Raw genomic sequence first — 16,807 nt, 5'->3', positions numbered from 1 at the left:
AATGACCAGCGCAACAGGGGACGGGGCGTGGCCAAATTACAAGCTGGAGAGTGTGAGAAACAAACCGAAAAGACCCTTCTGGCAAGGGTGTGCGTGGCATCTCCAGCGTGGCACACCACGTGGTACACACAAGCACTGTGTGAAGAGAGGTTAATGGGAGTGGGTGAATAATCCCCGGAGGCCACCGCTGTCACTACCTCTGCAGCCACAACCACCATTGCTTTCTGGAATTTCCCTCCTGGATTTGGGCTTCTGTGGCTCCCTCGGCCCCAAGCAGAGCGTAGGGGGGTGAGGGGCCACGGGCAGGGCTTGCAGGTGTGCAGGCACTCGGCTGGAGTATCGTAGCTGAGGCCACTGAGGGCCGGAGCATAGATTCCTCTCTCCACTCAGCCCACACCCCTCCCTCCGTCTCACAGAGCTGTGCTGCACTGAGCCGGCTGCAGGGGCAGCTTGACCACATGCAAAACATTCCCTTCCATAATAAAATTCCCCAGACTTAAATATGCTTTAGCTATCTTTTTTTTCCCCCCACAGCACCTTTCTTAATTAATTGAGCAAAGCTGGAAGATTTAAGCTCTATTGGGGAGCAGGGGCTATTGCTCTGTCATTTTTTTTCCTGCTTGGGTTAATTTTTGGTTTTTTTCTTTTTAAAAATTCTATACCAATTAAAGTTACTTCCCTCTGTTTTAAATTATTGATCTATTTGGTACAGGGTTTTGCTATGCAGCTCAGACTTACAGTGACCATCCTATCTCCACCTCCCCAGTGCTACGATTACAGGTGTGCACCACCACACACAGTTGCAGGCCAGCACAGCACACCAGCAGGGCATGTGGTACTGGGGATTGAACTTGGGTTCTTGTGCTTGCCAGGCAGGTGCTTAGACCACCGAGCTATCTCTGGCCCTTGGGACTTAGTTTTAAACTAGTGCTCAGAGCCAGATCCTTTGTGGTCATCTCAATAAGTGTACAACCATTGAGACACATGCTAATCCAGGACCACAACAAAAACTAAATACAGGTAATTAATAACACAACAAACATTTCTATTTGCAACTGTTGCCCTAATGCCCCTGTTTTTGCCCCCATGTTTTACACCTGAGGAAACCAAGATTGATACATCTCTCTCCCCTGGGCTCCTCTTGAGCCTTCTTTTTATTGATTTTTTTTTTTTTTTTTTGCGGAACTGGGGATTGAACTCAGATCCTTGTATTTGCCAGTTGAGCGCTTATCCTACTGAGCCATCTCCCCGGCCCTTGAGCCTTCTTTTGTTCGTGTGTGCTTTCTCAGAGGCATTTCCTCACCTGTTGTTTCTTCATACCAGGAGGCTGTGTTCAGGCACCAACATGCCACATCCAGTGCAGCTCTAAGAAATTCTCAGAGTGAAGGATGGTAGGGGATGGAGGAATTAAGACAAGAGTCAGAATACAGAAAGTAGAGGCCGGGAGGAGCCTCCTCTCCTGATGGGAGAGAGGAACTGCTCATCCTTTGAAGCTCGTTTATTTATACATCCGGCAGGTTGATGCCTCAAGACACACCTCTGCCTAGCACCGGTTTGTCTGGATGGGCTCGGGTGCCCAGCGCTCAGTGCTGGAGCAGCTTGTCCCTGCAGCTCGCCTCGAGTGTTCCGTGCTCTCAGGCCTGGCCTGGCTCCAGCACTACACGCGCGATCAATCTCCAGCTTCCCTGCTACCCACAGGGTGCAGCGGCAGAGAGCAAGGGCTCTGCGGGCTTCCAGGAGGGAGTGACCAGTAGATGCACCAGGCAGGCCACACCCAGGAACCCTGTCAGAGACACGTGGTAGGACAGGGCACGCTTGGACAGCTGTGGGGTCCCTGCTGCCAGCCACCTGTGGCCTCAGCTCTTAGTCACTTCCTCCTCTTCCTCCAGATTGGGGCCTCGGGACATCAGCTGCGCCTGGGCCTGTGCCTTGCCCTCTGGCCAGTCCCTGGTGCTCAGTACTCTCTGGATCCTCAGAGAAGCTTCCGGGTGTCATGAAGTGGTCTCAGACCAAGCAGGCTTCCACAGGGGCTCGTCTTCTCACTGAAGGTGTCCAGGGTCCCACAGAATCTCTGCCCAGGTGGTAACCTAAGAGGGAGCAGGAGAGACAAAGAAGAGCCATGCCCGGCGCACAGTATCTAGTGCCTGACACAGCCCTGCCCCTCACTGGCTCTGCCTCAGCCCCCTCAGACTACCCTGCCTGGCCACCTCCTCCCATGCGTCACATTCTCTGCTGGACACAGTCCCGGGGACACCTCCCCCAGGGACTGGGGTCACGGTGCAGCTACCCAGGGGTGGAAGGCCCCACTCACTTCCCATGTATTTCTTCTTCCAGAACTTGTAGACCATGGCCAGCATGACAGGCACGGGGAGCAGGCTCAACAGCACCACCAGCGTGGTGAGGTGGGGCTCCTGCAGCCTAGAGTGGGGACAGAGGTGAGCGCCGGTCTCCACCCGCACCTCAGGGCTCCGCACCAAGTCACAGGATAAGGACACCAAAAACCACACTGCGGCTAAAGTGATTCTAGTATGCTCAGTGCCTGAGGATGTCGCCGGTCCCTTGGTCCTCTGCAGTGGACACTGCGAGTACCACTGGCACCCTCACCAGCAGCTCTTTTGTGTGCATAGGGCACCCATGCTGGCCCCAGGGCAGACATATGGGTGGGACACTCACGCATGAATACACGCGTGTGTGCATACATGCACACACACACATGCACGTACTGACATCCACTCGTGAAATTGGGTGAGGGGCTTCTCTTGTCACTGGAGCCCTCTGTGACAGTAGGGAGCCCTCTTCTGATGGCACACAGGACGTGGCCTGCCGGCCCCAGTGCCCTCACCCCTCAGGAACCTGCAGTGGGGTGAACATTTCCCTGTCCTGCCCACACTCCCAACCTTTCTAGTGAGCCAGGTAAGACATCAGGCTTTGTCTCAGAGTGGGCTTCTGGGGGACCTCAAGCTAGAGTATCCCCATTTCCCATTTCCCATCCCTCTCCCCTCAGCCATCCTTCATGTCCCTCTACCTGCAGTCCCACTGAGTTGGCAGGGAGCAAAAGGGGGAGGCCAGGGGAGGCGGTGGAGAGGTCAGGAAAAGGTCAGGGGCAGGTCAGGGGAAGGGTAGAGAGGGGTCAGGAGGTCAAAGGAAGGTCAGCAAGTGGTCAAAGAGAGGTCAGGGGAGGGTCAGAAGAGGTCAAGGGAAGTTTGGGGGCTCAGATGTTATAGCTCCTCTGAGTTCTGTTCCACCCAAGAGCTGGGACCACACCTGGAGCCACATCCCCCACAGGTACCTGGTGGAGGGCAGTTGGTCACGGCATGCTTCTGAGGTGAGCAAGCCACCACTGGGCCAGCTGGAGACAGACACTGGACTGTTGGCGCCAGCAGGAGATACAGTCCCAGCCTGGGGCCCCAAGGTGTTCTTGGGGTCCCCCATGGTGAGGAGGCTGGTGAGACTGGAGCCTATCACAGAGGTTGGCCTGGGAGTCCCCAAGGCAGTTGAAGGCCAGAGACTGGCCCAGGTGAGGGGCCTGGGTGTGAATGCAGCCACAGTAGAGGTGAAGGAGGTGTCGGGACCTGATGTGGGGGCTTCGCCTGTTGCAACAACAATTCCGCTCCTGAGGTTGTCATCAGGCAGGCGGGTGATGGGGGCACCCCTGTCAGTCACCAGGCCTGAGGGGCCAGAGAGGGAGGGAGGTTAGATTGACTCAGGCCCCGTGAGGTCTGCACCGGTGGGGCCTGTCCTCCCTGAGCTTGAGCCCTGGCTTCTCCAGGACTTGAATAACTGGGTGCAATGTCAGGGAGGAGACAGAAGCAGAGTAAAGCAGGTTGAGACTGTCATTTCTCTGCAGTGCCCGTACTGTAAAACCTCTCCCACCAACCTATAACTCCCAGACCTAAGGCCCTGAGAAGGACAGATGGGTAGGAAGAAGTCGAGCAGAGCCCTCCACAGGAAGGTGCACAAAGGCAAGAGTCCAAGAGCAAAGGACCTGCAGGAATCCGTCCTTCTGGAACCCTCTGCCCCTCCTCAGGGCAGCCAGCCGTCTGCTTTTGCCTTCCTTTCTTGAACTCCAACCCTCGAATTCATTACTGGTGCTGACTGTAGGATCCCAGCTAGCGCTCATACCAGCAGTGCTCACCCTGGACGTCACAACAGGAAGCCACCAAGGGTCCCACATACCAGAGAAAGTCAAACAGTTGGGGGTCAAACGCCTTCCGTGGGGGGTTCTACAATGCCTAACACTGCCTGTCCTCCATCAACACAGCTCGCCAGCACCCTGTGGCCCAGCACCTGGGGTCTGGTGGGTGGTGGAAAGAGGACCTGGAGGAAGTGTAAGGACTCCGCCTGGGGTGGGAGGGAGGACCTGAGCCCTCAGTGGGGATGGAGATGGTTGGAGAGAGGCGCCACCCCCCAAATGTGCACAGAAAGGACCTTTTCTTAGGACCAGCAGCTGCTATGAGGGCAGCAGAGCTCAGGCCACTTGAGGAGGAGAAGCGACCGGACCAGAGCAGGCAGCACTGAGAGAGGTGGCCATGGGGAGAGAGGCATTATATTAACAGCACTTTATGCAGCAGTGGGGATGCCCCCAGAGAGCTCTGCAGACTCCCACAGTGGCACCCTGGGGGCCAGCACCCACAGTATTTTCTCCACAAAGCGTTGGCGGAAAAGCACCTGCAGCCAGCACAGGCGACCCCACCACATCCCTGTGCCCCGCTCCCTCATTCCTGCTGCAAGCAAACCCCCAAGGAGCCCCATGCTTCCCAGGGAAGGGGCCCATCCAGGATCCAGGCTAACCATCCTTCTTGGTCCAGGCACCCGGGCCTTAAAACCCACGAGGCAAGCTAGAACGGCAAAGCAATAGATTGGGAAAATTAATTTGTAATGGGGCTGAGGATTGATTTCCTAACGACGGAAAGGTCTGCAAAGTTGGAATCTCCCCAAATTATCCCCAAGAGGAGGAGAGTGGGATCTGACAGCACTGCTGAGAGAAACAGTGATGAGGGTATGGGTCGCGATCCCTGCAGACCAAGGCTTCTGATGCCTTCCTGGGGTCAAACCAGAACAGGATTGGGGAGGATTGAAATCAGACTTCACCTTTGAGAGCAGGCGCCTTCCCTGGCTCAGACGCAGCAGCAGCAGGCGCACCTCGGCGGGCTGGTGGGGAGGGAAACGTTAGGGACAGTGTGAGAACTGGAGGCGTCCCCAGAGCCCTCGCCCTTCCTACCTGATCCATATGGGAACCTTGCCTCTGGGCTCTTGGAGCTTGGCTGTCCTTTTTCTAAGCGTAAGGGATAGTTTTTGTTTCCCCTTGATTTTTAAAAACAGCTTGGTGGAAACGTAATTCATGTCCCATACCACACCCCTATCAATAGTACGAAGTCCAATCGTTTTTAATACATGTGCGAAGTTGTATGCCATCGCTATAGTCGATATTAGAATATTTTCTTCACTATCAGGGGTCCCCCTCACCCATTTCCTTCAACCCTAGGCAGCCACTAGTTAACCTACCTCCTTCCTCCAATTCCTGACTTGAAACGCTGCCTTTTGATCTCTTTCTTCCTCCCCGCTCCCTGTCTTTCCCCTCCCTCTCTCCCCTTCCCCTCTCTCTGTCCCTTTCCCCCTCCCTGTCTCCCCTTCCCTTCTCTCTCCCTCTCCCCCTCTCTCTCCCTGCCTCTCCCTTCTTCTTTCCTTCCCTGTCTCCCTCCTTCTCCCCTTCTCTCTCTTCCTCTCCCCCTCTTCTCTTCCTTCCCTCCCTCTCCCCCCTCTTTTTCTCCCTCCCTTGTTCCCTCCCTCTCCCCATCACCATGCTCCAGGCTGGTGGCTCCATGCCCCACTTTGTTCTGCCCCTTAAGTTTCAGGACACATTTCCAACTCAGCCCTTGATTGTCCCCTTCAAACTTACTGCCCCTCCAGACCTGTCTGCCCATAAATCTGCTGCCTGCTGCTCAACCCACACTTCCCACGTGAGCAAGGATGGCAGAAAGCCTTCCAGCCATGGCTCTGAGCCCAGCCACCTCTCCCCACTCAGTGCCCACATCCACCCAAGCCACAGGCAGCCAGACGCCCCCGTGGTCTCCCGGCCCCTGCTCTTGGCCTCCCCTCCTCCACAAGCAGCCACCATAATCGTCTTAAAAACCAACCAACCACTGCACCCCGCTTAGAAGAAGCCCCAAACTCTGGGTTGTGGAACTCAGGGCTGATCTTGACACTCCGACCTCGAAGCCCAAAAAGAGCAGCAGCCGGCGCCTCGACATCCCTTCCACGCTGCGCGCTGAGGGCCCCATATGCAACACAGCGGCCACAGGCCTTCCTCGGACGGCTTCTCCCGACCCAGGAGCGTTGCTCCCGCTGCTGTCTCTGCAGGATGCCCTTCCAAGCACTCCGCTTTCAATGGGCTAGAGAACTGTCATACCTGGGGCCCTGCTGACTGCCACCTGCTCGGGGAGGTGTCCCCGATCCTCGCAGCATCAGGACCTCCCCCTGAGGTACTTTCTGGTTCACCACACTTCCTTTTCTTTTCACTGATGTTTTCAACAGAGATGGGCCTGAATGGTGTGTTTTTGCCTGGCATCTGCCCAAGGCAGGACGGTGGCCAATTTCCAATTCCCTGTGCTCCGTGAGCCTAGGACAGAGCCTGGAGCATCCCGGAGGCTTGGTGGATGCTTGTCCACTGGCAGGACTGAATATAACAGAGTCCTGGATTTGAATCTCATCTCTGCATCCCAGCATCTCTGCGCCCCTGGCCAGGTTGGGACTCCCACAGCCACCGCAGGGCCCATAGTCCCGCTCACCCGAAGACACCTCCAGCAGGAAGCCCTCTAAGGGGAAGAGGTGCCCTGAGACTCCTCCGCGCATGCACCAATAGCGGCCCGAGTCCTGCTGCTTGAGGTCAGCCATGGTGATGGTGGTCCTGCCCTGGGCGTCATCCTGCATCGTGAAACGTGGCCCTGTCACCCAGGGCCGGGAGAAGCTGGGCTCACACTTCTTGATCCTGACTTTGCACCAGACTTTGGGTTCCACAGGATTCTTGTGGCTCTGGGAGGAGCACTTCACGGAGAGGGCCTCCCCCTCACGGCGCTGGATTCTCCGGTATGCGCTCAGGGCAGGCGGAAAGACTTGCTGAGTCAGACCTGGGGAGAAGAAGGAGAAAGCCGCTGCAAACTCCAAGTGCAGCCCAAGTGACCGGAGGTGGAAGTCACCCTGTTGTCTCAGGGCGTGGGACCCCAGGGGGAAGCACAGTTCTACCCACAAGGACCCGCCCCCCATCCCACATGATGGGAGACACACAGCCCTGCTCACAGCTGGCTCTGGGCCTGGCAGCGGAGCCCAGCACAGTCTCCAGGAGTCCCCAGACTAAGGGAAGATGCTTAGCCCTAGCCCTGCTGACCACCCTCCCTTTCCTCACAAAATTTTTAGGACTTCGGGATTCTCAATCTCATGGGAAAGACCCAGGTCCTGTCCTCAGTAAGGCAGATCTCTGAGTCATTATGTGCTGGAATCTCAGTGCACAGACAGCTTAGGCAGATACAAAAGCCCAGTATTTGGGCCAGCAAGATAGCTCAGCAGCCTAAAGTACCCACTAAGGCAAGCTTAGGCAGCCACAGGGGACCACAGCTAGATGCCCCATCCCCGGCACCACATGCTGCGCCAGACCCACCCTCTGGGTTGGACAAGTTGGCCAAAAAAAAAGTCCAATATGTGAAAAAATGAGCAATTACTTGTTTCCCAAAAACATTCACTGACATCATCTTTTGTCATGCTGGGGGTCAAACCCAGAGCCTCAGGCACACTGGGCAAGTGTTCTGTGACCCAGCTGCCCCCTCCATGTCCCTCATCTTATTTATTTATTTTTTTTTTATGATACTAGGGATTGAAGTCCCGAAGCTGTGTACATACCGGGCAAAGCACTCTGCTGCTGAGCTGCGTCCCAACCCCTTTTGTTCTATTTTACTTTGAGATAGGGTCTCGTTAGATTGCCCAGGGCGGCCTCCAACTTGCAATCTTCCTGCTACAGCTTCCTGAGTTGCCTCTCTTTTTAGTTGCCTTAGTTCAGCCTAGGTGGTGTTTAACGTTAAAATAGTCAGCTACATAAAACCTATGTATTGAGCATGCCCAGACACACACACACACACACACACACACACACACACACACATACACACACACACACTGCTGGCCAAGAGTGAACCAAAAGATTCTACAATTATTCACAGCTCATCTCGAATGTCTTGCACCTGGCTGGGCACAGAGGCATACGCCTGTAATACCAGCACTGGGGAGACCGAGGCAGGAGGATCGCTGTGAGTTCCAGGCCAGTCTGAACTACATAGTGAGACCCTGTCTCAAAAAACAAAATCAAGGGCTGGGGAGATAGCTCAGCCATCTAAGTGCCTGACTGGCAAGCACAAGGACCAGGGTTCAATCCCCAGTACCACATGCCATACTGGCCCCGGAACCCCGGTCATGCTGTGCCAGCCACGGAAACTGGGAGTGGTAATGCACACCTGTAATCCCAGTGCTGGGGAGGCTGACATAGGAGGATCACTATGAGTCCTAGCTGCATAGCAAGATCCTGTAGCATTAAATAAATAAATAAAACATTAAAAACAAAATCAAGAAAAGAGAAAAAAAAAAGAAACGTGTTTTCAAAAGAGTAATACCTCACGCCCTATGCCCAGCAGTGAGCTCTAGTCCATTCCCTCCATCTTCCACAGTCTGGGGGAGACAAAGCAGGACGAGGGGGTGGCAGAGGGTGACTCAGTGACAGAGGGAGGGAGAAGGCTGTGGAGCTGCCCCTCCCTTCCACCACTGCCACTAAGCTGAACACCTGCTCCTTCAACCATGTCACCCCAAGGCCTTCTACAAGTACACAAAGATCCTGGACTGTACACTATGACACAGAGAGCACCATCTAGAGTCAGAATGAAGTGTGGGATCAACACGGGCCAACCCCCCCACCCCCCACCCCCGTGGCACCTCTCTGCTGTTCATCTGTCAAGTGAGCCCCCACCCCCACCCCACCACATGGCTCGAACACAACGGGCACCCCTTTTCCCAAGAGCAAGTTGCCCCAGAGTTCCCCCGTTGGAGCTCAGAGCACCCAAACCAAGGGCCCGGAGCCCCAGAAGTCTGCCTGTTCCCAACCCAGCTGCCACTGTAATTGTGGCTCCCAGCGAGGAACACGCTACTCGCTCTGTCATGTCACGTGGTCCATGGCAAATGACAGAATGACCCAGCTCAGTGATTTTGTGACAGGTGCACCCAGGGTCTCTTGGCCCAGGACAGACAGACACCTTCTGCTGACCTTGAGAAGGGTCTCAGGGTCCTGTCTTTACCCTCCTTCCTGCAGGTGGTAGAGGGTGGCTTTTGCCAACCTTTACCATGCCCAGAAATGAACAGGAAGTGGTAAGCTGGTTGCCATGGCAGCAAAGGGGGCCAGAATGGGTGATACCCTTCCAAGTACCACTGTGGGGCGGGAAAGGCCTTCGGCAATTGGACCGCTTCAGAACAGGGGCAGGGACAAGAGGTGACATCAGCCTTCCGAGAAAAATTAAGTCAGACCTTGTCAGAACTTTCCTGTCCCAGCACAGGCAGGAAGGCCACTTCTGTGAGGAAACCGTGTTCCTCTCTCCAGTTCTGACAGCCTAGCGAACAAGGGGCCAGTACAGAGAGGTCTGCAGCACAGCCCTGGATGGTGAGGCCTGGTTGGCAGCGCCCAGGCAAGTGTCAGCACGGCACATCCCTGCTCCTAAGTCAGCCCAACCTCCTCTTCAGCCTGTAAAGCATTCAGATGACGGGGCCAGGGAAACCAGCAAGGATGGGCAGGAAAGTGGCCCTTCCCTCCCTTTCTGTTCCCCGGTCCTCTCACCTTCAAGACAGGCTTGCAGCAACAGCAGCAGAAAAAGGAGCCCAGGGGCCATGGTTCCAGCCAGGTGTACCGTCACAGGCCCTGCTGGGGGCTGGGACACCCCGGGGACCCAAGGTCAGGGCTCAAGCCACCGCAGGACATGCCACCTGGGTCCACCAGGAAAGGAGTCCAGGCTGTAAAAGTGAAGCGGCACATTTAGGGAAATGAGGCCCTGGGGACCAGTGCCACCCACAGACCGCAGGCCCCGCAGAGCCTATCACTGGAGGGAGGCCCTGTGGCTGTTTCCGGCTCTTCCTCGGAGCTCAGGCAGGTGTGGCTGTGGCCACTCCACCCATGCTGGGGCCCTTCCAGGAACTCTTCCTGCCCTCCTGAGTCCCTCCAGGAACCAGGTCCAGGAGGGGCACCTCCCAGCCCATCAAGGCAGGAGGTCCTGTAGGGGATCGGTGCAGGGCTGCTGGGGTACCCTTGGGCACGAGGCTTACCTGGGATCCTCGGGGCGGGTCCAGGGAAGACCCAGTCCCTAGACAGCCAGCAAGGCTGGCTTGCTCCACTCGGGGCTAGACACCTCTGTCCTAGCACCCTGCGTCTCCCTGGCTGCTCCCAAGGTTCACTGTGCTCACAGCTGCAAACACTCACGTGTCGTCTTAGTTTTGTCTTGGCAGAAATGCAAATTGCAAGACAGCATGCATGTGTATTCAGGGAGGGGCTCTGGCGCAGTCCCAAGGGCTCATGGGCGCGCAGGCACGCGCACACGCGCGCGCACACACACGTGGCCTCGTTGCCCTCTCCCTGCCCCTCCCCCTTCTCCTATGCCTCCATCGCCTACCAGCGCTGTCTGGGCACCCACCACCTCTGCCAGCCTTCACAAAGTCACAGCGTGGTTTCCCTGCATCCCCACCCCCACCCCCAACCCGCCCGGCTGGCGGCCGCTGGCCCGGAGCCCCTGCCCCCCAGCTCTGCCCCTCGGCTTCCTCCCCTCAGCCCTATCTCGCCACCACAGCCACCAGGCCGGTGGAGATGACCCAGCATTCCGCCAAGACCCCACCCTTCGCCTAGTGCGGCTGGAGAAGGCCTGGTTTCCACGCCCAGCGGCAGCAGGGCTGTCCTCGGCGCTCTTGGCTGTGGGGTCCCAGGTGGACCCCATGATTGTGTGTGCGCCCCTCCTTCCTTGAGCCATTTTTCACTTTCTTCGTTCCCTTTTTGCCGCACTGCGACTTAAACCCAGGGCGTCCACACTGAACTACATCCTACCCCAGCCCTGCTTATTCTTTATTTTGAGCCAGGATCTTACCAAGTTGCTAAGTGTGCCCGGGCAGAGCTTCAGCTTGAGGTCTTCCTGCCTCAGCCTCCTAGTGCGCTGAGTTACCCTTCCCTCCCTTGCTGGCTGGCCTCCCTCTCCAGGGCGAGGGAGGACAGGTCAGGGGCCTCTCTCTGGGTCAGACTGCCCTTCTGGTGCGGGCTCCACACCTTCCTCAGGATGGTAGAGCCACTCCGCAGACGCTTTCCCTGGTGGGGGGGCGGGGGGCGCTGCGGCCCAGAGGTGGCTCAGCTGCACTTTCTCCCAGCCGCTGCAAGCGCCGCCCTCTGGCAGGGGTTTCTCCCTCAGCCGGACTCTTGGAGTCTGACGCCCCTCTGGCACCTGTCTTAGGCGCTTCCCTCCTCCCAAATCTCAGCCATGCGGGACCCGTGCTCAGAGGGCTCTGAAGACGACGTGGGTCTCAGTTCCCGGTGGCTCAGGATGTGTGTGTTGGAGGGCATTTATTCTGCCTCATTCTATTTGAGGTTAAATCAACGCTGCGACTGTATGCTTTTATCATTTGCTGAGTGTAAGATGTTGTAATACCACCTCTCCCCCTGCACTGTTCACGGCCGCGTTGTCCTTCCTTTCCAGACCTCGGCAGGTGCGGTGCTGACCTTCCGTCACTGTCTGCAGGACACTGAGGGTTGGAGCATTTTTTTTTCAGTCTGATTTTATTTTATTTTTTATAATTTTACGTATTTGGTACAGGGTCTCACTGCGCAGTTTGGACTTGCAGTGCTCCTCCTGTTTCAGCGTCCCCAGAACTGGGATTACAGGCACGTAGCACCCTGCCCGGATGCCCGGTCTCAGGGGCTGGCTCGGTGTGGCCTGGGCAGGGCCGACACGTCATGTGGATCCAGGGATCGAACCTGGGTCCTTGTGCTTGCCAGACAGGCACTCAGACCGCTGAGCTATCTCTGCGGCCCTTTAGCCTGCTTTCTCTCTTGTCATTGAGCATATTTTACTAATTGGTCTTCAAGTTCACTAGTTTTGTCCTCTGTTATTCCTGTAGTGAGCTGTAGTGAGCTTTGTAATTTTATTAGTTTTCTTAGCTGCCCAGATTCCTTCTGTTGTTTGTCACCTACCACTGCATGCTCCTCCCTCGCCCCCACCCAGGGTGCAGATGCAGGCTGGCCTTCACGTCTCCACATCGCAGCCATGGATATCTTCCAGCATGTTCTCTGATGGAATCATGGGAAACTCCCTTTAGGGTTTATCCTCTGGTGAGGCTAGCTGCCCTGAGTAAATGCAGCCTGGATCGCTGATTATAGGAAAGAGAGATCATGCCCTTTCTGCAAACCTGTAGGAAATACAACTACGCAGGGAGACGCTGTCTCAAAAGAAAACTGTAGGGCCGGCCAGATAGCTCAGTGGATTAAAGTGCCTGTTTAGGCAGAGCGCAGTGGCTGGGGTTTGATCCCCTGCCCCCAGGGCACACTGAGACAGCTACTGAGACTGGGCGTGGTGCCGTGCTCCTGTAATCCCAAGGCTTGGGAGGCCGAAAACAGGAGAATCACTGCAAGTCTGAGCTGTGTAGTGAAACCCTGTAGACCCTGTACTAAATACAGAAGAAACAAGGAAAGAAAGAAAAAAAATTGTATATGGAAGAACCTGTTTCTTTCTTGATTTATTTTGTTGATTGATTGATTGATTGGAGACGGAGTCTCAAGTGATCTCCTGCCTCAGCCTTCTGAATAGCTGGGACTACAGGTGTAGGCCACTGGCCCAGACCCTTTCTTGATTTATTAAACTTACACAGCTGCAGTGGTTGGGACAAATTCATGCTTACAGCACAGAAATACCATAGAGCATATTAGCAATGGACAAAAGTAAATGAACAAAGATATGTGTTTATTAGTTCAGTCGCTCAGAGAGGGCACTGACCGGAAGCTTTAAACCCATCTCCTGACATCCGTGGCCTTAAGGGTGCCTTCTCTTCACCACTATTTTCAAATTTGTGATGAGTTTTGAAAACATTTTAAGTAAACATCGGAGTTATTGTTCTTCAAACACACCCAGTCCTGGGAAGTTCACAAAGTTCTCAGGGTGAGGATGGTGACAGGATGGAGAAAAAAGGACAAGAATCAGAATACAGAAAACTGAGGCTAGGTGGAACCGCTCTCCTGATGGGAGGAGGGAGGAGGAGAAGGAAAGAAGAGGAGGAAGGAGGAGGAGGAAAAGTTTTGTGTTTTATGTATTTGGTACAGGGTCTACAGGGTCTACATGGTCTACAGGGTCTCACTACACAGATCAGACTCGAAGGGATCCCTCCTGCTTTCAGCCTCCCAAGCACTGGGATTACAGGTGAGTGCCACCATGCCTAGTCTCAATCGCTGGGACTTCCTTAATTATCAGGTCCCCAGGGGCGGGACCAGCAAAGCAGGCCAGGGATTTCACCTATGTTTGCCTAAGCAAGTGCTTTAATTCAATGAACTATCTGGCTGGCCCAAGATAATACACTGTATACACATATATTTGTTTATTTACTTACTTACTTTTAGAGAAGGGTCTACAGAGTGTTCATGGTCTCTACTAGACCGGACTCATAGTGATCCGCCTGTTTACAGCCTCCCAAGAGCTGGGATTACAGGCGTGCGCCACCATGCCCAGTCTCAATTGCCACCTCAGCGCGAGCCAGAGGTGGGGATGGCACAGCAGTGTTGCAGGCAGCCTGAGTTAGATAGAAATATTGTAGGTGGTTAGACAGGGACAGGCCCTCGAAGGGGATGACAAAGACCAGACACCTTACTGGGGAGATGTTCCTGGTGTGAGTCAGACCTAAAGATCAAATAAATGCTGACCTCCCTAAAGTTGGCATCCAGGATTACTCATTAGTCGGGAAGAATCATTGACTGAAGGCCACCAGATAAGGTCGCCCGCTTACTACGTGACTCGCTACCCCATTTGGTCCTGGGCCTAATAAATTTTACCTGAGCAATGGTGCTTGTAATCCCATTGGTTGACCATAGTTTTGTCCCACCCTGTATCTGCCTAAGCAGGACCCCTTTGTCTCTACCTTAGCCCCGCATGGTTTTGTCCTATAAAATAACCTGAAGGAGACAGCTTCCTGGGCAACCCACTTGGGACCCCCTTCTGTCCCTCTCTGACAGAAGCTTTCCTTTCCAATAAAGTTTTACCTTAAGCCTCCGTTTGTTCCTAAAATTCATTCTTCGGTTTTAGAGAACACAAACTCATTCAGGCCAGGTTGGGAATTTCACATCCATATATCAGCAGGCCCAGGGATCCAACCCTCGCCCCTGCACACCTGATTGCAAGTGCTTTAATCCGCTGAGCTATTTGGCTGGCCCCTACACATATATTTGATGTTTACACATATATGTCTGATTTATTTCACTTATGAATATGGTCTCACGCTGCGTCCATTTATCTATAAAAGTCTCCAGTTGATCCTTCTTTAAGGCTGAATAGGACTCCATTATATCCTTTAAAAAATTTCATTTTTATCCACTCCTTTGTTGACAGGCATTTGGTTGTCTCCAAGATTTAGCTATTATAAATTATGCTGCTACAAGCGTGGGTACAAAAATATCACTGTGGGGTGATGTTTTTAATTCTTTGGGGAAGATATCCAGAAGGGGAATAACTGGTTGAAATGCGACCTTGAACTTCTAAGACTTCCTTAATTATCAGTCTACTGATCATAGCTTTTCTTAAGTTCAGTTTCTTTTTTCTTTCTGAGTTTCAATTCCATCACTGATTTTAGCTTAAAGAGAGTCATATATAAAAATAATCTTATTTTTTAGAGGAATCTCTACACGGAGTTCTTAGTGCTTACACCAATCTACACTTCCTTTAGCAGTGAAGACGCGTTCCTTTTTCTCCACAGCCCCTCCAGCGTTTGTTTTGGTTGATTTTTTGATGTCAGTCATTCTTTCTGGCATGAGATGGAATCTTAGTGCTGTTTCAGTTTGCATCTCCTGAGTGACCAGTAATATTGATGATTGGCCGTTTTTATTTCTTCATCTAAGAAATGCCTAGTCATCTTAGGTGTCCATTTATGGATTGGGTTTTTGAATTTGAGGGGGATCTGATTTTTCACAATTCATTTTTTTTCCATCTGATAAGGACACCTAAAATGTTTACTAATACCCAGCAATATTAATTTTATTTGCATTTATTTTATGCTTTATTCCAGTGCCATAAGTTTTCATTTCTTCAGTATCTTCTGGGATATCTTTTTCTTCTGTGCAACTTCGTCCTCTTGTTCATGAACAATCTGTTCCTTGTCAGTAAGGATCATCTCAGTACGGCAGGGGGAGCTCATGGATGGATTAATCTGGCCATGAGCTCTGTAAGTACGGCGGCGCATCTTGGGTGCTTTGTTCACCTGGGTATGTTCAATAGCCAGAGAATCTACATCTAAACCCTTAAGTTCAGCATTACTCTGCATTTTTGAGCATGCGCAGCAAAAATTCAACACTCTTTTTGGGCCACTGACCCTGTGTCCAGCCCCACTGTTTGGCCAGGACACACCTACCAACTCCACCATTGTAACACCAGAATGGCACACACTGGTTCTTTAATGTGACATCCTTGAGATACTTGGTGGCCTTTCGGATATGCATACCCTTGATGGCCTGTTTCACGCATGTTCTTAAAGTGAACGCATCACGCATGTGATGCAGTTTCACGCGTGTTCTTAAAGTGAACGCGAAAATTTGAGCCTCTTAATTTGCATGATTTTGTGGGTTTTTCTGGGTTGAGAGGGTAGCAAACCATTTTCACAGGTCACCTCAGGCCATCTGCAATTCTTAATATGTTCTAGATACAAGTCCTATGGGCAACTTACTGTAACTTTTTCCCACTCTGTGGGTTGTCTTTTCACTCCACTGGTAATTTCTTTTGTTGTGCAAAAGTTTTTAGTAAAGTGAGATCTCATTTGTTGATTCTTCATACTATTTCCCTTGAAGTCTGCTTTTTCTTCACCAAGTCTCTGCTTGTACTTATGTCTTCAAGATTCCTGTCTACTTTCTCCTCTAGTAAATTTAGCATTTCTATTTTAATATTTAGATCTTTGATCCATTTTGCCTTCGGTACATGGTGATAGAGAACACGTTCCTGAAATTCATTTGGAACCAGAAAAGACCTAGAATAGCAAAAGCAATTCTGGGCAACAAAGGCAAACCAGGGTAGCATCACAATCCCTGACCTGAAACTACACTACAAAGCTACTGTGATAAAACCAGCACGGTGAGGCGGGGGGGGGGGTAGCTCAGTGGCACCGCGCCTGCCTGGCAAGAGCAACTTCATGAGTTTGACTCCCAGTACCAAAAAGAAAAGAAAATCAGCATGGTATTGGGGGGAGGATAGGCCAGAGCATCAGTGGGACAGAACAGAAGATGCAGACAAAACCACAAACACACTCACCCACCTTATCTTTGACAAATAAGCCAAGCATGTTCACTGGAAGACAGTCTCCTTACTAAATGGTGCTGGATAAGCTGGCTTTCCACACACTAAAGACTAAAATTAGATCCATCATTTATTTATTTATTTATTTATTTATTTATTTATTTATTTATTTATTTATTTATTGTGTGTGTGGAACCAGGGATTGAACTCAGGCCCTTGCACTTGCCAGGCAAGCACTTATTCTACTGAGCTCTCTCCCCGTCATCATT

General features: G+C 52.9%; 1 protein-coding gene across 1 annotated transcript; it reads right to left on the bottom strand.

Annotated features, from left to right (window-relative positions):
* Positions 1–1,317: 1,317 nt before the first annotated feature.
* Treml2 (triggering receptor expressed on myeloid cells like 2) lies at positions 1,318–10,449 on the bottom strand. Its single transcript, XM_023722751.1, has 7 exons — positions 10,348–10,449; positions 9,866–10,038; positions 6,789–7,127; positions 5,092–5,151; positions 3,290–3,668; positions 2,312–2,418; positions 1,318–2,087 (listed from the first exon to the last, which is right to left on the bottom strand). The coding sequence occupies exons 2-7, from the start codon at positions 9,915–9,917 to the stop codon at positions 2,005–2,007; spliced, it is 1,020 nt and encodes a 339-aa protein (XP_023578519.1). The 5' UTR covers positions 9,918–10,038; positions 10,348–10,449; the 3' UTR covers positions 1,318–2,004.
* Between the last annotated feature and the right edge of the window lie 6,358 nt (positions 10,450–16,807).

The sequence above is a fragment of the Octodon degus genome, unplaced genomic scaffold (assembly GCF_000260255.1).
Source record: "Octodon degus isolate 3935 unplaced genomic scaffold, OctDeg1.0 scaffold00005, whole genome shotgun sequence".
In the NCBI taxonomy this organism is placed as follows: domain Eukaryota; kingdom Metazoa; phylum Chordata; class Mammalia; order Rodentia; family Octodontidae; genus Octodon; species Octodon degus.
The sequence above is the reverse complement of the archived record's forward strand: the minus strand, read 5'-3'. Positions and strand labels throughout refer to the sequence as shown.

Excerpts from the sequence above, each read along its gene's own strand:
- Treml2 (XM_023722751.1), bottom strand. The coding sequence starts at position 9,917 with ATGGCCCCTGGGCTCCTTTTTCTGCTGCTGTTGCTGCAAGCCTGTCTT. Across the intron at positions 5,152-6,788 it reads CCTGCTGGAGGTGTCTTCGG|CCCGCCGAGGTGCGCCTGCT; the intron begins GTGAGCGGGACT and ends CCTCCCCACCAG. Across the intron at positions 3,669-5,091 it reads GAAGGCGCCTGCTCTCAAAG|GCCTGGTGACTGACAGGGGT; the intron begins GTGAAGTCTGAT and ends CTGGCCCCTCAG.